This window comes from Trichomycterus rosablanca, chromosome 22 (genome assembly GCF_030014385.1).
Source record: "Trichomycterus rosablanca isolate fTriRos1 chromosome 22, fTriRos1.hap1, whole genome shotgun sequence".
Classification (NCBI taxonomy): Eukaryota; Metazoa; Chordata; class Actinopteri; order Siluriformes; family Trichomycteridae; genus Trichomycterus; species Trichomycterus rosablanca.
In genome coordinates, this window is record NC_086009.1 from 6,204,435 (window position 1) to 6,228,026 (window position 23,592).

Consider the following 23,592-nt stretch of genomic DNA (forward strand, 5'->3'; position numbering starts at 1 on the left):
TTGCTTCCACATCATCATCACATGAAAATCTTCTTCCCCTTAAAGCTTCCTTGAGCGGTCCAAAAAGGTGGAAATCAGATGGCGCTAAATCCAGACTATAAGCGTCTCTCAGTCTCTCAGACCCGACCGATTACTCCTCCTCCCACCCTCACCGCTTCCAATGAAAATGTAAAAGTGTGGAAACTTTTTGAAGATCCCTCGTATATCAGCCAGTAACTGATATACACCCATCAGCCATATCATTAAAACCACCTCCTTGTTTATACACTCACGGTCCATTTTATCAGCCCCACTTACCATATAGAAGCACTTTGTAGTTCTACAATTACTGACTGTAGCCCATCTGTTTCTATGCATGCTTTGTTAGCCCCCTTCCATGCTGTTCTTCAATGGTCAAGATCCCCACAGGACCACTACAGAGCAGGTATTATTTAGGTGGTTGATCATTCTCAGCACTGCAGTGACACTGACATGGTGGTGGTGTGTTAGTGTGTGTTGTGCTGGTACGAGTGGATCAGACACAGCAGCGCTGCTGGAGTTTTTAAATACCGTGTCCACTCACTGTCCACTCCTGACTCACTGACACTCCTACTCTGTAGTGGTCCTGACCATTAAAGAACAGGGTGAAAGCAGGCTTAAACAGTACGTAAAGAAACAAATGTACTACAGTCAATAATTGTAGAACTTCAAAGTGCTTCTATATGGTAAGTGGAGCTGATAAAATGGACAGTGAGTGTAAAAACAAGGAGGTGGTTTTAATCTTATGGCTGATCAGTGTACAGAGAGAGCAAAAAAAAGTACTGTGAGATATGCAACAAAGTCACATTTAGCTGCAATACTGCGCACTGGTTAGTACCGACCCACTTTAAGCGCTGGTGTTACGTGGGGTATGCCGAATCCCAGTCAGCTTCTTGCTCTTTGCTTCTATGGCCAAACAGGTTCACTTTTACACTCCATCTCCTGTCTATGTGAAGTCATTAGAGATTCATTCTTTAATCTTAGTGTTTGCCAAAAAGCCAGAAAATTGAGCAAAACAGTGTGCAAGACGGAAATACACCCTGGACGCCAATTTATAACAGTATACCCGCAGACTCCCGCATTCACTCCCTCAGGCACTCACATTCAGGAGCCAATCTAATGGTGCATGCTTTCAAGAGGCAGTGGTGTATACAGTATAAAAGTACAAGTATCTTTACTTTGATAGAAGTTAAAGCCACCAATTAGGCATAACATTATGACCACCTTCCTAATATTGTGTTGGTCCCCCTTTTGCTGCCCCATATGCAACAAACTGTGATGCACTGTGTATTCTGACACCTTTCTATCAGAACCAGCATTAACTTCTTCAGCAATTTGAGCTACAGTAGCTCGTCTGTTGGATCGGACCACACGGGCCAGCCTTCTCTCCCCATGTGCATCAATGAGCCATGGCCGCCCATGACCCTGTCGCCGGTTTACCACTGTTCCTTCCTTGGACCACCTTTGATAGATACTGACCACTGCAGACCGGGAACACCCCACAAGAGCTGCAGTTTTGGAGATGCTCTGACCCAGTCGTCTAGCCATCACAATTTGGCCCTCGTCAAACCCGCTGAAATCCTTACGCTCGCCCATTTTTCCTGCTTCTATCCAATTACCTGATTGCATTATGCTTTCTCTGTACTGATTCTGATCTCCACTTCTGATTGAGGAGAGCGAGACTGATCCCCCCCCCCCCCCCCCCCCCCCCCGACACGTGTGCAGTAGCCGACTGCATCTTTTCACCTGCATGAGGCGAGTTCATATGCGGATCAGCTTTGTGTACGAAAAGCCACACCCTGATCAACGCATTATTCCTTGACTCTGTGCAGGCGCCATCATCCAGCCAGCAGAGTTCGGAGCTGCATCAGTTATGAGGAGTCCCTATCCGGCTCCCCACCCTGTCTGAGCAACAGCCAATTGTTGTTCATGTAGCCGCCCAGCCCAGCCGGATGGCAGAGCTGAGTTTCGAACCGACGAGTGTTTTACCGCTGCGCCACCTGAGCGGCAGTAATCTAATACTGATATTCACTCATTCACTCACTTTCTTAACTGCTTATCCAATTAGGGTCGTGGGGGGCTAGAGCCTATACCAGCTTTTCAATGGGCGCGAGGCACACAGTAACACCCTGGACGGGGCGCCAGTTCATCGCAGGGCAGACACACATACACGCACCCATTCACCTATAGGGCAATTCAGTGTCTCCAATTTACCTGACTGCATGTTTTTGGAACGTGGGAGGTAACCAGAGCTCCCGGAGGAAATCCACGCAGACACGGGGAGAACATGCAAACTCCACACAGAAAGGACCCGGACCGCCCCACCTGGGGATCAAACCCAGGACCTTATTGCTGTGAGGCGACAGTGCTACCCACCGAGCCGCCCTAATATTCATATTGTTTAATATTAAAACTATTCTAACCTTTTCTTGCAGACCGCAGATCTCCCTATTCTCAACCCCCACCCTCTGAGAATGAACACACAATATGTTTTCTTCATCATTCCTAAACAGGATTAAAGTGGGCAGCATTCCAGTGTGTTTTCTGAACAGCCAGACGTATCACGTTCTGTTAGCACCTTGATCAATCTCAGAAGTACCAGATACGCTACAGAGATACACCATATGGTCAAAAGTTGTGCGTTGTTTCGTCTTTTAAGTGGTCGTTATAATCGTATTGGTTAACCGTCGACTAATAATGATAAAAAGTACTTGGCAGAATTTGCACCCTTAGGCTAGAAAGGAAAAAAATCCAGTGAGAAGGCACGCTGGAACGCTGTTAGAGAATCCATATTAATGACCGTGGTTTGGAATGATGTTGGAGCACATATGGCTGTAATATTTTACCATGTGTACATTTACTGAGGGCATTTTCCTTCATTTGACAGCTTAATTCATTATACTGCATGACATACCACAATCGCAATGCGTAGCAACATATTCATGACATGCTAATTCTGCTCATGGCGTGCAGCCCTAGTTGGCAGGATTAAGTTTGTTGATTTTTTTTCGACCAACTTTTTTTTTTCCGACAGACATGCAACAGCAAATCACATGCTACAGTATATTCACCAAGACTCAGACTTAAGAGATATATAACGGGTCTGTCCGAAAACTTAGTGTGCTGCCTTGCTGCCTACTGCCTACCTAGTGAGCTGCCTAAGTAGAGAGGATTCTAAAAAGACATTGAACTTATAAGGCAGATTACTTAGATGAACTACTTAGATAGCAATTACGGCAATTACGTCAGCTAGAGCTGGGCGATTTTGCAAAAAAAAAAATCTCGATCATTTTAATATTATTACCGATTGTCGATTTTTTTTTTTTGCATTTTAATTTAAGACTGCAGAAGTGAAAAATAGTACCAGCACCACCATAATTATCATTTCAAAAGACTCAAACTTTATAACGATAATGATATAACAATAATTAAAACAAAATAGAAATCTTAATTAACTATATCCTTTATAAGAATAGCTCACAAACAACCCTTACTTTAAATATTGTGCAGCAGAACCTCCTTACATTGAAAAACTACAAAAAGTTCTAACATCGACACAGAAAGGACCCAGACAGCTCCACCTGGGAGTCGAACCCAGGACCTTCTTGTTGTAAGACAACAGTGCTACCCACTGAGCAACAGTGATGCCCACCAGTCCTCACTAAGGCTCTTGACGAGGCCCAGATTCACACAGATACATTTTAAACTATTTCTAGAAAAGTGGTGGATGTAAGAGTTGCACTGGGGAGGGTGGGGGGCACTACAGATTGGGATGTTTAGCAAGTATTTGGTCAGCTGTCCACATTTTATAGGCCATATAGTGTATGCTTAGACAGACACACACACATAGATTAGATATGTTGAGGATCCTTACCTGTAGTTAGGTCCATAAACGTCCCAGAGTTCCACAGCACATAGAGATAAAAAGAGAGAGAACAGATACTACAGTAAGAATCATGACTAGTGCTTCCACATTTGGGCACATTTTAAGAAAGCAGAGCTACGACAAACAAGCCTTTATGATGAACAAGTGCATTTTATGCCATCAAACACTGTGAGGAGGAGGAGGATGATATTGGCCATGTCCAGGGTATTCATGGAATTTTTTGACATACTTCTTTGTCCACAAAATAAAAAATAAAATCCCTTTCTAGGATTGCAGTGGGTCCAGTGCCTCCTAGACTCAGTGGGCAGAGGGCAGGAATACATTCTGAAAAAGGTACCAATCCATTCCAACCCAGGACCCAGCTTATTATTATTATTTTATTATTATTATCATTATTATTATTTTATTATTATTAATATTATTATTTTTTTATTATAATTATTATTGTTTTATTAGTATTAATATTATTTTTATTTTTATCATTATTTATATTATTATTACTTTATTTGTATTACTATTATTATTTTAATTATTGTTATTGTTATTATTATTTTATTATTAATATTATTTGTATTTTATCTGTATTATTATTAGTATTTTTATTATTATTATTTTATTATAATTATTATTATTTTTTTTTTTTATTGTTATTATTATTGTTATTATGATTATTTTGTATTACCATTATTTTTTATTATTATTATTGTTATTATTATTTTATTATTAATATTATTTTAATTTTTATTATTATTAACATTATTTTTATTATTATTATTATTTTTTTTATTATTATTAATTTTTTTTTAGTCTTTCACAATGACAAGGTCTAAATTTGCACACCGAAACCCATTTTGGTTTCCTAAATAAAAGTGTGCTACAACAGTGCCACAGCACAGAAGCGGTGAGAGTAAAAGAGGATCAGGAGGATCGCTGGAGAAACTCTAAGGGGGAGTAAACGGCGAGGGGAGGCGGGGGGGGGTTGTGTCGAGGAGAAAGTGAGAGGGGTTAAAGCAAGACTGGTTGTTTTAACCTCTGACCCCGGCACACTTCTCACAAGCCACTTCAAACCCACCCCACTAACCGGAGAGGGAGGGGTGGTGGTTCAGCTGCCACCACTGAAACGCTGCACCGTCCTCCCCTCAAAGCTCTTAAGCTCCTAGATTTGAAAAGTAAACCAATAAAAACAGTATTTTATGCTCCTATTTCTTCTTTTTCTAGTCACACGGCAGGCTGCGATTGAACCGACGTTAACAAGTGACCCTGACTGATTACAGGTCTGAAGATTAAAGGTAAAGCAAGTCAGATGAGAATAATACTGAAAGTACAGTGAGACTGTCGCTAATTAACAGTGGTATTATTAAGACCACATGGGATTTTAGTCAGCCAGTGTGAGTGTTTTTATGTTCCTAGAGTGCAAGTTCAGTCGTTCAGTTTCGGGCAAACTCATTTGGCATTCAGTGGAGAGGAAATGGACATGAATAAAAAGCTACATTTAAGACAGCTACAGCTACAGCTGAGGCCGTGTGTATCGTGTTTGAAAAAAGAATGGACTGAATACACACATACACCCTCATGACACCCTTTAAAAGGTTTTTAAATAATAAAATACACTCTGCATCACTCTGAAGTCTAACACACACACACACACACACAGTGGACATTAAAAGAAGAGCTAAGTTTAACCATTGCCGGGTTCAATGGGTAGCGAGCCAAAAAAATATGGGTCGCCGAGAACAAAAAAAAAACAAATGAACAAATTTTAACAGGCACATAAACACGAAATGAACTTGTCCACATACGCCCCCATGTGGAGGCTTTACGTTACATCTTGTAAACCACAGTGGGACCAGTGCCATTTTATTAATTAGGCATATTTCGTTTCGATGCATTATTTGTGTTGCCTGGGTTGCAGTAAAAATTAACTAAATGTGGGTTGCTTGAACAAAAACCCTGACATGCACTATATAGACATAAGTATTGGGACACATTTACTTTTACATTTTTGACATTTAGCAGATGCTTTTATCCAAAGCGACTCAACAGTACTGTGACAGTGTATTGTCTAAGCAATTGAGCTTTAAGGGCCTTGATTAAGGATCCAACAGTGACAACTTGGTGGGGCTTGAACCAGCAACCTTTTGATTACTAGTCCAGTACCTTTACTGCTACCTTAACTGCTACCTTTACACACCAGTCTAGGGACACCACTTCTAATGACTGAATTCATGAGTTTCAGCCACATCAATTGCTAAAATCTGCAATAAATCAATTACATATAGGAAATGATATGCTTCCAACTTTTCAGCAACAGTTAAGGCAAGGTGCTTTCCTGTTCCAGCATTACTGTACCCCTGTGCACAAGGACATGAAGAAAAGCTTGGTTTAAAGAAACCCCAGTGGCCTGTACAGAGCCCTGACCTCAGCCCCACTGAACAGCTCTAAAATGAACTGCAACATCAACTGAGGCTTTACATCAGTGACCAATCATACACATGTTCTTGTGACTGACTAGGCACAAAGTCTTATACCAAGTCATCTTGACGATGTCTGAGGTAGCTAATAATGCATTTTAATGATAAATAAATAGATTTTAAGAGTTTAAATAGATTTTATTATGTCAACAATGGCAGAATATTTTGAATAGTACCCCTGTAAATTAGTACAAATCAGATGGCACCCTGGTCGAGATAGTCTGTCTCTGAAGAAGTGGGATTTAAGCTTTTGTTAAACTGATGAACTGATTCTTAATCGCCTTTAACAGCCCCATGCTACCCTCAGAAAATCCAACATGACAGACACCGTTATTTTTCATGTTGTTTTTGAGGCTTAATGAATGAAAACATGGATTTACGAGAAACCACACTGAAACAGAAATGCATTAACTCTACTTACGTCTTAAAGTTAATTGCAAATCTTAAAATTCTGAAATTCTTTGCCAAACCCCTATCGCCCTACCAACTTCCATAAACCTTTAATAATAAAAAGACTTGGCTTTTATTTAAAGGATTTTATATTTTGGACTGGGAAAAGAGGTAAATTTCAGATAATTCAATGCCTCCTTCCTTTGTGCAAAAAATAAGGTGTGATAAACACTAAGACTTCACCATGAAAGCTAAAAAGCTTTAAAGATGATAATATTTAAATTCTTAATAAAACATGTTCAGACAGTCAGTATGCAAATGTTTTAGTCAGTGCCAGTGAACAGTGGTAAGAGTTTTAATTCTCTGGTTCACTGCAGCAAGCTCAGAAAAGCCAAAGGCTGTTTACAACTTACACTGAATTGATCTTATCTAATAATAAGGAGTGTTTAGTGCACTGAAAGACAAGGGTACTAGAGTAATACACACACACACACACACACACACACACACACAGAATAACATAGACAACGAGACCGCAAGTAAAAAGGAGTACGGGAAATTGAAGAGTGTAAAATAATAGAGAAAGCAAGTAAGAAAGAATATGAGAGAGAGACAGCAAGTGAGAATGAGTATGAGAGAGAGACAGCAAGTGAGAATGAGTATGAGAAAGACAGCAAGTGAGAAAAAATATTAGAGAAAGATAAAAAGTGGGAAATAATAGGATAAAGACAGCAAGTAAGAAATATTATGAGAAAAATACAGCAAGAGAGAAAGTGCAGCGATAAAACACACCAGTCCACTATCAGCCGGTCAGGCAGCTACACAGACATAATTAGCCATGTCGGTGGGGAAATTGGGAGGTTCACCTGGTAATGTGCTCTTCTCAGTGATGATCCCAAACCCGAATAAAAATAGGGATGGTTGCGTCAGGAAGGGCATCCAGCAAAAATTTTTTGCATTTCAATCTAGTCATATCCAATTTCCCGATTGCATTTCACTTCCTCTCTACTGATGTTGACCTCCACTTTGATTGAGGAGAGCCGTGACTAACACACGCCTCCTCCGACACGTATGCATCTTTTCACCTCCACTTGGCAGCTTCATATGTGGATCAGCTTTGCACATGGAGAGTCACACACTGATCACATTATCCCACGCCTCTGTGCAGGCGGCACTGATCAGCCAGCAGAGGTCGTAATCGCACCAGTTATGAGAAATCCCCTCCGGCACCCTCCCTACGAACGAGCCAAACACTGTTCATGTAGGCGCCCGGCCAGCCGGTAGCGGAGCTGAGATTTGAACCGACGAGTTCGAGATGTGCTAGCGTGTTTTACCGCGGTGCCACCTGAGCGCCATTGTTTTAAACTTTCGTTTACCTGTCCCGACTTTTTAAAAACAGCAAATCGTAGCTAATCTATCCATTTTTTACTAATATGTTTTGTTTCCATGCTAACATATGGAGTTCTCATATTTATTTTTGAGAGACAGCCTGAATTTGTAACGAGCTGATAAAATGTGTGGAACCAGCGACCGAAAATTGCTCCATGTCATCTCCACTGCCCGGCTCTGTGCTTGGAATGGATCCTGACCGAACGCTGGAGTCAAAAGTGTCAGTAAAATAAGTGAACGTGTGTGTGAAATGCAGCTATAACTGAGACCATGTTTGTTATTGCTGTTAGAACAGAGTGTGTGTGGCACACGAACACGGCCATGACGGCATCGCCACTACTAATCACTCAGCCACACACAGTACAATAAACACAGCTGGACTGTGGATGAAAAGTAAGCCTTTACTCGGTCAGATTCTATTAATGACCCTTCACTGGCCTGGTCTTTTCCTCATGTGTGTGCTGGTTTCCACTGTTTAGGCCAAGGAAGCTAGAGCATCAACGAGCCAACATGGCTAGGGTATCGGTGTGTGTGTGTGTGTGTGTGTGTGTGTCCACTTGCATTTGTAATTTGCATAATGTTGAGCTCTGATGTCTGCTGACTTACAAATGTGACCTTTACACAAGGGACAGTTGTAGCCTAGTGGATAGAGCTTCAATTGAGCTATCAATTTGAGAGTTTGAGAGTTTGGATCCCAGCTCTGCATACAAAGACGATGATTGGCTCATCCGCAGGGTGGGAGCGCCAGAGAGGATTCCTCAAGGTTGCTCCGATTATGTCCTCAACTAGCTGATCAATAGAGCCTGCACAAAAACAGGGTGTGTGTGTGTGTGTGATACGGATCTCCATACGAGCTTGCATCATACGAGTGAAAAGAAGCGGTCGGTTACTGCACACGTGTCGGAGGGGGCATGTATTAGTCACAATAGTAGAAACTGCAGTCAGGTTTCTGACACACACACACACACACACACACAGCCATTCAGCCATGAATGGTTTAGTTTCTTTACGCCCTCCTGTTCACTAACTCTAACACCCGTCCTTTCTGCCCGCTGCAAATCTAAACAAACCAAACATCTGGTCTTACTCTCCTCCAGCCTCCGTCTTTCCCCCCACCTCTCTTCTTCGTTATCAGACTTTTCTATTGTTTTGTTTTCACCCCCGGCATACAGCAGTGCAAAGTGGTTAGAGTACCGGACTAGTAATCCAAAGGTCGCTGGTTCAAGTCCTGCCATTGTTAAGTTGCCACTGTTGGGCCTCTGAGCAAGGCCCTTAAGCCTCGATTGCTTAGACTGTATTCTGTCACAGTACCATAGTCGCTTTGGATAAAAGTGTCTGCTTAAGGCCAAAACATTGGTACTGGCCTAGTAATCAGAAGGTTTCCGGTTCAAGCCCTGCCATTGTTGGACCCTTGTCACTGTTGGACCTTTGAGCAAGGCCCTTAACCCTCAATAGACAGGATAGCGTCAATGTATTGTAAGTCGATTTGGATAAAAGCGTCTGCTAAATGCCGAAATGTTGGTACTGGCCGAGTAATCAGAGGGTTGCTGGTTCAAGTCCCACCACTGCCAGGTTGTCACAGTTGGGCCCTTGTGCAAGGCTCTTAACCCTCAATTGCTTAGACAATATACTGTCACAGTATTGTAAGTCGCTTTGGATAAAAGCGTCTGCTAAATGCCGAAATGTTGGTACTGGCCTAGTAATCAGAAGGTTTCCGGGTCAAGTCCTGCCATTGTTAAGTTGCCACTGTTGCCACCCTTAAGTAAGGCCCTTAACCCTCAATAGACAGGATACTGTCACTGTACTGTAAGTCATTTTGGATAAAAGCGTCTGTTAAATGCCAAAATGTTTGTCCTGGCCGAGTAATCAGAAGGTTGCTGGTTCAAGCCCTGCTATTGTTAAGTTGCCACTGTTGGGCCCTTGAGCAAGGCCCTTAACCCTCAGTTGCTTGGACAGTATACTGTCACAGTTCTGTAAGTCGCTAAAAAGTGGATAAAACGTCTGCTAAATGCCAAAATGTTGGTACTGGCCTAGTAATCAGAGGGTTGCTGGTTCAAGTCCTGCTATTGTTAAGTTGCCACTGTTGGGCCCTTGAGCAAGGCTCTTAACCCTCAATTGCTTGGACAGTATACTGTCACAGTACTGTAAGTCGCTTTGGATAGAAGCGTCTGCTAAACCCCGAAATGTTGGTACTGGCCTAGTAATCAGAGGGTTGCTGGTTCAAGTCCTGCCATTGTTAAGTTTCCACATTTGGGCTCTAAAAGTATCTGCTAAATGCCACAAATGTAACGTAACTATGGTGTAAAACAAAATGTCATACTGGCTATTCATCCCAAATTTCTTTGCCCAATTTTGCACAATCAGCAATGAAATCAAAGACAGGAAATATTCCCTGAATATTCAAGACACTGAGACACAAAGCCACAGCAAAACGTACTTGGTTTGTCTTAAATAGCGTATTCGTATACGTGTGCATGTGGTCGCTGGCTTAAAAGTGGACATGACAGAGGTTATAAGTGGTCATACGTGTCTGTTGCAGGTGTGAAATGATGCTAAGCACCCAGGTGAATCTGAGGTCAGATTATTTCTGATTCTGCGTCCTGCACATCTGGATCTGCTGTTCTATTTTTACACCAGAAAAATGTTCCTCCTTTTTATCCCTGGTTCTGCCTTCCTCTGCCCACTCTGCCTGCTCTCAGCCTGACTTCCCAGCATCCTTTGATATAAAAACATTTCTCCATCACCTCCAGTTTGATTCTGGAGAAACCTGCTGCTTATTGTCAGGACTTTAAATTGATAGCAAATGTGAGGACAGATTCTGCTCTTCCTCCTGCTCTCTGGCAGCTGATCAAGTACTACGTGGAACATTTTCTTGGCCGTGCTGCTCTGTTTTTATGTTCTTAAAGGTGTTTTCTTTTACATTTCGGTTCATGAGTTTTTTTGCAGGATTGCTGAAGAAAGAAAACAGCTTCTGCAGCCTAAAAGTCACCTTTAGTATGAGTCATAGTTATAACAAAGCCTACAATGAAGTCACATCCACAATGTCGGGTACATTCTCCAATCCTGGTTATGCTCAACCACCAGTGAATATAAATTAGAACCCAGTTTCCATATTATGGACCATTGGGAATTACTTCTGTGAGTTTGGTGCCAAACTATATACTGAGGCTCGGTATAGAATCCTGCGTGGTTCTCCGAACAGGAGGGATATTTCGGGTGAAAGGAAACGCTTGGTTTCTAAGCCAGTTTAAATATATCAAATCAAATTAAATCCTTACTTTGACCAAATACACTGGTTGCAGATTTGATCTCATCCTGGGACTGGTATTCCGTGTCTGGCTTTCATTTCCAATAGTCATCTAAAACCTCAATGCAATCCAGGTTAGTCTACATTTCAAAGGGTTATGGCACAGATCCATGCAATCTTCACCGAATCTGATGTATGAATCTGCCGTGTCTCGTGCGGTGTGGGTTTGTGTGTGTGGTTTGAGTGGTTGTGTATGGGTTTCTGCAGGCCCCGAGGCTCCACACTGCAGTGTGGGTCCTTTAAGGCTGCTCGACTGGATCTGTGTGTTTGGATTGGCCGCCGCTCAGCATTCCACATGTCTTTGTGAGTTCTACAGCTCTGACCTCAGGAGACCCGCCAAATCCGACAGCACAGATGGGCCCAGGGCCGTTGCTCCGTATTGGGCTCGACATGTGCTGCTACTTCTCTAATGGTCAGTGGATTTTTATTTAAAAAATTGAGGTTATTACAAGGGATGACAAGAGCAACTGAGGGTTGATAGACTTTCTCAGGGCTCTCAACCAGCAACCTGATTACTAGTCTACTGCCCTTACAATGTACGAGAGATCTTCAAAAAGTTTTCACTCTATTTTAAAATCTATTTATTAAGAACTTTAAAAACAAATGACATCACTTTTCTACATAATCACCTTACGATGCAATTTTTCCAGTGCCGTACCAACTTTTTAATGCAATGGTTGAGAGCGTAGCCACTGATGCACCGCTGCTTTCACACAATCATCACATGAAAATCTTCTTCCCCTTAAAGCTTCTGAGTGTCCAAAAAGGTGGAAATCAGATGGCGCTAAATCCAGACTATACGCTCTCTCAGTCTCTCGGACACGACCAATTACTACTCCTCCCACCCTCACCGTGTTCAACCAAAATATAAAAGTGCGGAAACTTGAAGATCCCTCAAATCACCGATCACTGTATGTGTGCACCAAGGATCAGCCCTACTGTTCATCCTACACATGAACATGGCGACCAGGACTATCCATGGACAATTTTGTTAGCAGATGACGCCATTCTTTCAAAGCAGGTCCACCAAGACCTCAAAGACCAAACGCAGGGATGGAAAGACTGCCCTGGCAAAAATGGGCATTGACTCAATGTCAAGAAGACATAAAATCTTGAATGTGGCTTCCGGACTGATGAAGTGTTATGTGACAAGAGGATGCCAGTATACCACTAGGCTCTGTATGGAGCAGAACATGGCAACCACAACCACAGCATAGAGATAAGGATACTCAGATGGATGCTTGGGCTTACTTAGTTTAACCACCTAACAAACAAAGACATCCGGAAAAGGGTTGAAGTGGCTCTGTGGTATGTGCAGTGTTGCCAGTGTGATGGCGATTACTGTCCTCCGTTATGTCCCAGATGGACAGAGTCCAAAAGGAAGACCAGAGAAAAGAAAGATGGGTAAACGTTACCGCCGAAGACGCTTTTGATTGCAAGAAGATAAAGATATTATGTAACAAACAGACTCTGCAATAACACTGGGGGCACGATAGAATTGACAGCGGGACATTCTACTAGCGAAACAGTGCTGGGATTCTGAGCTCCCCGAGTTCAAACCTCAGCTCTGCTACCTGTAGGCTGGGCGCCCCTAGCGGACATAATTACCAATGCCTGCAGCAGACAAAAATAGGCCAATAAAGTCTGGTGGGTGGGAAAAGACCGGAATGAAAGTGGGTATGCTTTAATTCACCGAATGTGTGGGCGAATAAGAAGGAGTCGGTGGACTGCTCACGCGCTGTAGGGAGAATTTGGACACGACCGGAATTTCCAGCAGCAGAAGATGAATTGACTATGCTACATTGGGAGAAAAAGGAAGAAAATGCATAAATAAAATAGCAAAAAAAGGAAAAATTTAGGGTGTCTGAGGGGCGCAGTCGGGATCCCCAGCAGCAGAAGACTAATTGGCTATGTTACATCGGGAGGGAAAAAAATGCTTAAATAAAATAGAACAAAAAAATAATAAAACAAGAGGCGCTCAGGTGGCGCAGCAGGATATTCCGCTGACGCACCAACACCGAGTTTCTGAACTCCCGGGTTCGAGTCTCGGTGTTGCCACTGGTCGGCTGGGCGCCATCTGGCGGGCATAATTGGCAGTGCCTGCAGCAGATACAAATTAGCCACCGTATCTGCAGGGTGGGGACCGAACTATATGTGGGTGGGTTGGTCTTCATAAAAAAGTTAAAGCAGAAATCTCTTGCACAGCTAGACAAGAAATCTTCCAAAAAGCTAAAATCAACCATCTTTCTGTGTCAGAGCTCATATAGCTCATGATGAGGACACACCTTATATGAGCTCACATTTAAAGTAAAGTTTATAAGGATCATCACCTTGATCCACCCGATACATAAGGGAAAAAAAATAGAAAAAAAAGCTACACATCCCACAGAACATTCAGTGCCCAAGGGCCGAATGCTTCAAACTGGATTTACCTGCTTAGTGTCCTGAGCTGAACCTACAGTCTTATAATCAGGTGACACTTTATCTCTCTTTCATTCCCTGTGCTTCTTTCACTCCCCCCCCCCCCCCCCCAACACTCTACTATTTCAGCTATTCACTTACTAGCCTTCTCTATGGTCCATTTTTTACTAGCTGAAACAATCTAGGCTTTGTATCAGTGTATCACCTCACATACCTTAAACCTGGATTATTCTCAGACCTCATCTCAGATGATATGGAAGTGTGGTGATTTATAAAAGAGTTATCCAATCTGGACAGTTTCATTTTATTTTCATTTCATTGTTATCAACTGCATTGTCCTGGTCAGGGTCATGGGGAGACTGGTTTCACCAGGAAACACTGAGGTTAGAGAAGGGATACCATGAACAGGGTGCCAATACATCACAGGAATTCAGCCAGCCCGCTACCTCAGACGTAGTCAATCATGTCTTTGTAAACGTCCTGGATCTTTTTTATTCAGGTGACAGAGCAGTCTATGATGCTAAGATTCAAACCTGAGATTCCAACCTGGTGGTGAGCTTGTGTAATGGACAGCGGCGCCATCTGAGCGCTCTTGACTGGACAATAAAGAGCATAAAAGTAATTGTGCAGAGCTCTAACAGCAAAACCTTGTTGCTGATCCAATTCTGTAATATAACGGTTTTACTTTGCCTTTCTGTCCAGTATTTAAGTTCTTGAGTTTCTCATAACTGGCATTCCTGCCAATCAGTGAAGGTCAGTAACGCGTTACTTAGTAACGCGTTACTCTAATCTGACCGCATTTTTCAGTAACGAGTAATCTAACGCGTTACTATTTCCAATCCAGTAATCAGATTAAAGTTACTTATCCAAGTTACTGTGCGTTACTATTTTTGTCATTTTCCTTAGTAAAAAGATGTATATTTGCTTTCTTCTTGCGTCTCGGGGAGTGACGTCTGGCCTATGCGACAGTTAAGTCACGGGCTGCGTCCGGAATCGGTTACTTACAGAGTGTGCACTAGATTGGAGGAAGTGTGCACTACTCGGCCAACGCCGAGTGATGACGTGGGGACGTGATGACGTAATATCACCATGGTTACAGACTCATTACAAATCCCACTCGCCAAAATGTAGGATATTTATCATCTTTTTGTCATTTATTTGTCTTTAAAAATGTTATTTTATTTATCTTACTTACACTTGTGAACAGAGGACTCTGTTTTTCCGCGTCTTTCTTGTTTCTTATTCCGCTTCAATCGCAGCTCCAGTTGCATTATGGGATACATTAGCGGACCGCATTATATAACTAATAAAGTAACTTGTAATCTAACTTAGTTACTTTTAAAATCAAGTAATCCATAAAGTAACTAAGTTACTTTTTAAAGGAGTAATCAGTAATCAGATTACGTTTTCAAGGTAACTATGCCATCACTGCTGCCAATCAGTCAGTTAATTTAACGTTACTGTACTTTATTCACTTAAAAAATAAACTATGTAATAAAATATGTAATTAAAGCCTAAATGATCAAACTTTTGCATCTGTGGGCGCCCAGCTGGCACAGTGGGATAATCCGCCAGGATCGGCTGGACGCCCTCTAGCAGGCACAATTGGCTAATGCCTGCAACAGACAAAATTGGCTGCTGGGTGGTAAAGACCGAACTAAGGGGTTGGGTTATCAACTCTGTGTAAGGACCTTGGTTGCCCAGGGTGCAATTATACAGAAAGTGGAGGAGCACAGAGATAGGCGTGGCTTTCCGTACATGAAGTCGACCTCACACAAATCCACCGAAATATGGGATAGTAAAAAGGAATAGATGGACTGAACACACATCAGAGAGAGTGTGAGACAGGTGAATATACACCCTCCATGGACACCGGTGGGGCACCCAGGAGCAAACTGGCTATGCTAATTTGGAAGAAAAAGGGGGTTAAAAAAAACTTTTACATCTGTGTTCAGTCCAAGATATATACATACACACACAGTACTAGGCTCCATTGTGTTCCTTATCCTCTCCTAAAACTTCCAACTTGTGATTGTTTGCACAAGGTCGGTCAGTGACACCAGTGAAACTCCGGCGTTTAATAAACATGAATTCCTAAAGAGCTCTTCATCACAAAACACCAGCGCCGCCTTTATTTATGTATAGCCTGTCTGGCTGAATAGACAGTTCAGTAGTGTAGTAGGTCACACAGTCATATCAGCACTGCTACTCCATCACAGTAACAACTGGCTGGTTAAACAATGTGCTATTGCACTCGTATTTTTCGGCTCATTTTCCTCAACATTTTATGTACATGTTTGTAAAACAGTGCCATACATTTTAATTCTGAGAGAACATAATAGTGTAAGCATTGGTCAAGTAGACATACACATGTGCTGTGAGAAACTGAGCAGGAGAAGCTTGTAAAATATCCAGATAAGCCAAGAAAGAGTGAAAGTGGCTATGAAACAGGCTATAATGAGAAGCCTCTGTGCCACCCACTGACCACATCAAGCTGCAGTAATGACAGGGCTACAAACACACAGACTGGATGGATCGGCTCAGTGTGCCTGTGTTTGGGTGTACGCATGAATTAAATGTTACAAATGCAGAACTGTATGGTGAGTGGTTTACATGCACACTAACACGACTGTTATGTTTGTTTAGTCTGTTCTGTCGGTCAACAACAATCATCAGGTCATTTATTGCATGTTTAGATAGACAGATCAATAGACAGACAGATAGTTAGATAGACAGACAAGCAGATAGACAGATAGATAGATAGATAGATAGATAGATAGATAGATAGATAGATAGATAGATAGATAGATAGATAGATAGATAGATAGATAGACAGACAGACCGATCGACAGACAGACAGATAGAGAGACAGACAGTCAGACAGACAGATAGACAGACAGACAGATAGATCAATACACAGACAGATGGTCAGACAGTCAGACAGAGCGACAGACAGATAGATAAACCCGACAGACAGGCAGATAGATAGATAGACCAACAGACAGATCAACAGACTAACAGACAGATCGACAGACAGATAGATAGACTGACATAGATAAATAGACAGACAGATAGATCAATAGATCGATTGACAGTCAGATAGACAGACAGTCAGACAGACATAGACAGACAGTCAGACATAGATAAATAGACAGACAGATAGATCAATAGATCGATAGACAGACAGATAGACAGACAGTTAGGCAGATCAATAGACAGTTAAACACATCAATCGACAGACAGATAGACAGATTGATCAATAGACAGAAAGACAGACAGATCAATAGACAGACAGACAGGCAGATAGATAGACAGATAAATCAATAGACAGACATATAGATCGATAGATCAAGACAGACAGATAGACAGACAGACAGATGAATAGACAGACAGACAGATCGATAGACAGACAGACAAACAGACGATCGAAAGACATAGATAGATCAACAAACAGAACGATCGACAGATAGATAGACAGACAGACAGATAGTTAGATTGAAAGACAGACAGATAGATCTATAGACAGATAGATGGACAGACAGTTAGATAGAAAGACAGACAGATCTATAGACAGATAGACAGACAGATAACTGTCTTTCATCCACAGTTCATTCCACCTGGAGTAAATTAGCACTCAGTGGCACAGGTGACCGTCAGTTAAGAGAAACCTGTCAATCATCTGTGCTTCCTCTGCAGGCCATATTTGGCAAGGCAGAGGGACATGATTCTGTAACCGTGCCCCACTGCTGATCTCTACTGCAGGTGGGCTTGTTACACTAGACAGAAAAAGACAATAAAAGAAAGCTAGAGAGACAACACCAGTACAGTAAAAGAACACAACCACCAAACCGCAACGTATTAAGGAACAGCTAAAAGAGGGTTGAGTCAGGACAGCTCCTCAGAGACGGCCGAAAGAACCAGAGAAGTTGGGAAACGTCTACATTGGCTTCTTGACAGCACTTGGAGAAAAGGAAGAAATATGGAACTATTTGCATGCCATCAAACTTTACGAGAGAGAGAGAGAGAAAGAGAGAGAGGGGGAGAGAGAAGGAGAGAGATAAAGCAGGATGCAAATCAATGTAATATCTGTTAGCTTACGATGTGCAGATTTGCATGCATGCAAATAACGAGGAAATAAGCAGCTCAGTAAATCACTTATTTATGAACGAGTTCATAACGTTTAAGACTGGCACCGTAATTTATGAAACCAGTCTGACCAACAGTAAAGGAAAAGCAAAACAATGAGGTCACTCTGCAGTACTGACTCCTGAGGGTAAAATAAGGCAAACTGAATGGAAACGTATTTCCTTATTGCTTGTGGCAGAATGGAAATATTTATGCAGAAAGCTCTGGATTGGATTAAACTGGTTCAGGCTTGGGTTGGTAGAAAGTCTCTGAAAAGTCCAGTATTACCTGGAAAAGCTAACTGGTTTTGATTGAAGCTGAATGTTCTTTTTTACTTTATTCCAAATTCTCTCAGGCATTCATTAACATACAGAAGATTAAAGACATTTTTTAGGGGGTGCTACTGTATTTAGGGGTCGCAACAGTGGAACATTCAGGTCCTCCGCCTGATTTGGTGTAGTTTGTAATGGTGGATGGCTTTTCTGCCACATCTTTCTTTATTTTTATCTTGGCACTAAGAACGCACAGACAGGGCATTGCCACTGGCTACCCTGTTCATACGGTAAGATTAATGCAATAAAACAACAATAATCAGGTCATTTATTGCATGTTTAAACAGACAGATCGATAGACAGACCGATAGATAGATAGATAGGCAGACAGACAAGCAGATAGACAGATCAATAGACAGATCAATAGACAGATAGATAGATAGATAGATAGATAGATAGATAGATAGATAGACAGACAGACAGACAGACAGACAGACAGACAGACAGATCAAAAGAAAGATAGATAGACAGACAGACAGACAGACAGACAGACAGACAGACAGACAGACAGACAGACCAAAAGATAGATAGATAGATAGATAGATAGATAGATAGATAGATAGATAGATAGATAGATAGACAGACAGACAGACAGATAGACAGACAGACAGACAGACAGACAGACAGACAGACAGACAGATAGGCCGATCGACAGGCAGATAAGTGGATAGATTGATAGACAGACAGACAGGTAGATAGATAAACAGATAGATAGATAGACCAACAGAAAAACAGACAGGCAGATAGATAGATAGACAGACAGATAGATCAAAGGACAGACAGACAGACAGACAGACAGACAGACAAATAGATCGATGGATCGATAGACAGACAGATAAGACAGGCAGACCGACTGACAGACAGATAGATAGATCGATAGACAGACAGATCAATAGACAGACAGACAGATTGACAGACAGATAGACAGATCGATAGACAGGGCATTGCCAGCGGCTACCCTGTTCAGCCATCCCACCCCCTCAGACTTAATCATAGATGGATGGAAGGACAGACAGACAGATAGAGCCCACTACCTCAGGGTGTAATCCATTACCATCCAGCTGTAATCAGCTTGTAGGGAGTCTACATTAAGACATGATCGGCTGTGTCTAAAGGGAGATTGGTGAGGCCCCAGGATGGATTGGCATCCTCCTTTTTCCCCCAGTTGCGCTCCCTCTGACATGTTCACAGTCTACAATCTCTTCTTATTCGTTCACGCCCTGATCGTCGAAGACCCCACCTACTTCTCGGTCCGGTCTTTTCCCACCCTGCAGACTTTAATGGCCAATTTTGTCTGCTGCAGGCACTGCCAGTTATGCCGACCGGTAGCAGTGCTGAGTTTCGAACTCGGGGAGTGTGTGCTAGTGGATTATCCCGCTGTGCCACCTGGCCGCCTTTAGGTCCGTTTTTATCACATGCCCAAGCAGCCCAACCCTGAACTAAGTAAACAGAACAGCGATGTGTACCATGACATGTTAAGGTGAGAGATTTGTTGGGTCCTGTTCAATGGCTTACACTATTTGATAGTTGGACACATTATCAAATAATAAACAGAGGCAAAAAATAAAAATAAATGAAAGGAGTCTTATTTTGCACATGGCCGACAGTCATATGGAACCTTGGCAGCTAAAAATCTGCTTATAAAAACATATTCTCACATGTGTTCTTTAAATCAACACCCACACAAATGACAGTCAAATAAGAGACCCGAGGAATAATAAATTCTGAGTCTCGGTAGTAAAATGAGGTGGCGTTTTTTCTCAGTTCCTTTTCCGAGCCAAAACCAGAGATAAAATCTAACCACATGACAAAGCGGCTCAAGCTAACAGAGCGAGAAAGGAAAGGAGAGAATTGGAGACAGAAACGGGACTCCAGCTCCCCTCACATTCCTGTATATTATTCCTAATAGACTACATAGATTACAGTTGACATTTCAGGCAGCGCTTAGAAACACAGACAAGCTTGGAGTCTCAGCTGTATTCATCTGTAATCTATAAAATATGTTTACCAGAGTTTACTTCTGCTGAAATGTCCCCTGACATAATAATACATCAGCCAGTGGTGCTCGAGTGGTGCAGCGGTAACGTACACGAGCGCACTATTGCTGGGATTCAGGGTTCAAATCCGCAGCAGTGATACTGGATGGTCAGGCATACCAAACTGTATGGGAGAAAAGCACAGGCGGTTTTAATAAACAATTTTTAAATTCTTTTTTCAAGTTTGTTTGTTTGTTTATTAGGATTTTAACGTCATGTTTTTACACTTTGGTTACATTCATGACAGATACAGTAGTTACTCATTACACAAGGTTAATCAGTTCACACAAGGTTATATCGAACACAGTCATGGACAATTTAGTGTCTCCAATTCACCTCACTTGCATGTCTTTGGACTGTGGGAGGAAACCGGAGCACCTGGAGGAAACCCACGCGGACACCGGGAGAACATGCAAACTCCACACAGAAAGGACCCGGACCGCCCCACCTGGGGATCGAACCCAGGACCTTCTTGCTGTGAGGCGACAGTGCTACCCACTTAGCCACCGTGCCGCCCCTTATTTCAAGTAAGAGTGGCTCGGTGGGTAGAACTGTCGCCTCACAGCAAGAAGGTCCTGGGTTAGATTCCCAGGTGTGGGTCCGGGTCCTTTCTGTGTAGCGATTGCATGTTCTCCCCGTGTCTGCATGGGTTTCCTCCGGGAGCTCCGGTTTCCTCCCACAGTCCAAAGACATGCAAGTGAGATGAATTGGAGATACGAAATTGTCCATGACTGTGTTTGACATTAAAACTGCAACCAGTAACTACCTGTCCTGTCATGAATGTGTGTAAAACCCACCAAAGTGTGTAAAACATGACCGTTAAATCCTAAAAAATAGCTGTAGCCTAGTGGTTAAGGTACTGGACTAGTAATCAAAAGGTTGCTGGTTCAAGCCCCACCACTACCAGGTTGCTGCTGGCCCTGCAAGGCCCTTAACCCTCAATTACTGAGACTGTATACAGTCACACTACTGTAAGTCGCTTTAGATAAAGGCGTCTGTTAAATGGCAAAAATGTAAATGATGGCGTTTTACCGCACCGCTCAACAGCACTGAGCAAAGTCGCAGTTTGCGCCGAGGCTCGCGGTGAGCGAAGCGCAAAACGCTTCTCATGAATTGATTGACAGGGGTGTTTTAGCAGGAGTACAAATGTACCTGTATACTTGAAACATACACAGAAATCCAACAAAACTCCCCAGTATAAAATGGCCACAGATGAACAGGTAACAGGAACCAGTAACGAGCACCCAATGACTTACCTACCACACTCCAACGTTACAGTCAATACACTGGAGTCCATCTGTGGGTTTGGGTGCATGTTAGCTACCATGGTACAGAAATAGCGCCCGGCATCAGGTGTGAAACAGAATTCAGATGTGGTGGAAAGTGTGTGTGTGTGTTGCAGGATACAAGGGTCTTTTGTTGGATAGGCTCATATGCTAGATGCGCTCACAGATGCCGTTTGTTGTGGCACATGTGCACAAACCTCGTCCATACACATGCACACACGTACAAGCCTCAGCCCTGTGTCTCATCACTGGGATTACTGGACTCACTGGGGATGTTGAATTTGAAGGGGGAAAACAGATCGCAAAAAAAAAAATCAAAGGAGAAAAGCAGTCCAGTATTTATTACGGAACATATTTAGCTTCTCTGTGTTCTCCAGAGGAAACTCTGTAAGGAATGAGTTCTGAGGCTTTTGAGGACATTTGGTGCAGCTGAAAACACGCCTGTCGATAAGCTATAACCCAACATGCACACTAATAATCATTCATTATTTATTAACCCAAATCAGAAAAAGTTGGGACAGTATGTGTTGCAGAACTGAAATGAAGGGATGGATATATATTAACAAATGAAATGAAAACATGAAATATCTTGGGTTCATACTGTCTGCAATGAAATAGAAGTAATTTGCATTTTTCATACTGTCCCAACTTTTTATGATTTGGGGTTGTACGTTCCTCAGTGATCAGACAGCTGATGTAAACAGTGAACTACAAAAATCGCCATTTAAAAAAAATCATCTTTTTCTACTTTTGGAGGACAGTAGTAATCTAGTGAGTAGAACTTTGGGCTATCAAACAGAAGGTTGTGGGTTTAAATCCCAGCTCTACCCTTAACCCTCTTGGCTCCAATACAATGGCTTTGGTTACATTCATGACAGGACAGATAATTACAGGTAACACAAGATTCATCAGTTCAAGTTTAATGTCACACACAGTCATGGACAATTTTGTATCTCAAATTCACCTCACTTGAACGTCTTTGGACTGTGGGAGGAAACCGGAGCTCCTGGAGAAAACCCACACAGACACGGGGAGAACATGCAAACTCCACACAGAAAGGACCTGAACCGATCCACATGGGAATCGAACCCAGGATCTTCCTGCTGCGAGGCGACAGTGCTACCCACCGAGCCACCCGAAGAGGAAAGATCAGAAACATATAAGTCTATTTATATGTCTGTCTAATAACAATAAATAATGTATTGGTTTGAATGATGGAGAGCCAAAGTGTGTGTGTGTGTGTGTGTGTGTGTGTGTGTTGTGTTGTGTTGTGTTCCGAGTCTGAACAAGCTTGATGAAGGAAGACAAACTGTAATTAAAGTCAATGCATAAAATTAGATCAAAAAAGAGAGCGAGCGTCCCCAATAAATCTCCTCTAATCACTGCACCTGCCCTGGCCGCCTAAAAAAACCATGCCCCGGCTTGTATGTGTGTGTGTGTGAGGCCAAGTCAGATTAACAGAGAGCGGTATGTATGTGTGTGTGTGTGTGTGTGTGTGTTTAAAAAGGTGTGAGACAGCACAGCATGGCCAGCGGGTGGTGCTGGGTGGAGAGGGAGAATGTGGAGGCTCAGGCCTGATGGCTTAAAGCGGCATCAGGGACCCGGTGCCCAGTAGCAAGCAGGCACACAGATGTTCCCTCACTGGAGACCTGCAACCTTGTGTACCCATATGTGTGTGTGTGTGTGTGTGTGAGAGAGAGAGAGAGAGAGAGAGAGATTGCATAGGTGTCTTTCTTGAGTCACTCCCCATCAAAATGCAAAGCTAAACAGACCTGATTGGCTGTGCCTGAGGGGGCGGGATGCAGAAACAGCCTGGCTAATGGGAGTTGCACTTGTCAGTGCGCTCTCTGTCCCAAGTAAAAATAGTTCCTCTGTCCAGAAATAATAGTAACAATAAATATTAATAATATAACATAGATAAATAAATGTGT

At 42.5% G+C, this 23,592-nt stretch overlaps 1 protein-coding gene across 9 annotated transcripts in view; it reads right to left on the reverse strand.

The window, feature by feature from the left end:
• The window catches only part of nfixb (nuclear factor I/Xb), a 158,662-nt gene that overhangs the window by 67,263 nt on the left and 67,807 nt on the right, over nt 1-23,592 (reverse strand). Inside the window, exon 4 of one of the 9 annotated variants that reach the window (XM_062984703.1) lies at nt 3,722-3,892. The exons of the other annotated variants lie outside the window; for them this stretch is intronic. Coding sequence (XP_062840773.1) covers nt 3,870-3,892 — 23 coding nt within the window. The 3' untranslated portion in view covers nt 3,722-3,869. Of the gene's footprint in view, nt 1-3,721; nt 3,893-23,592 lie in introns of those variants that run through there. 9 annotated transcript variants of the gene reach the window in all.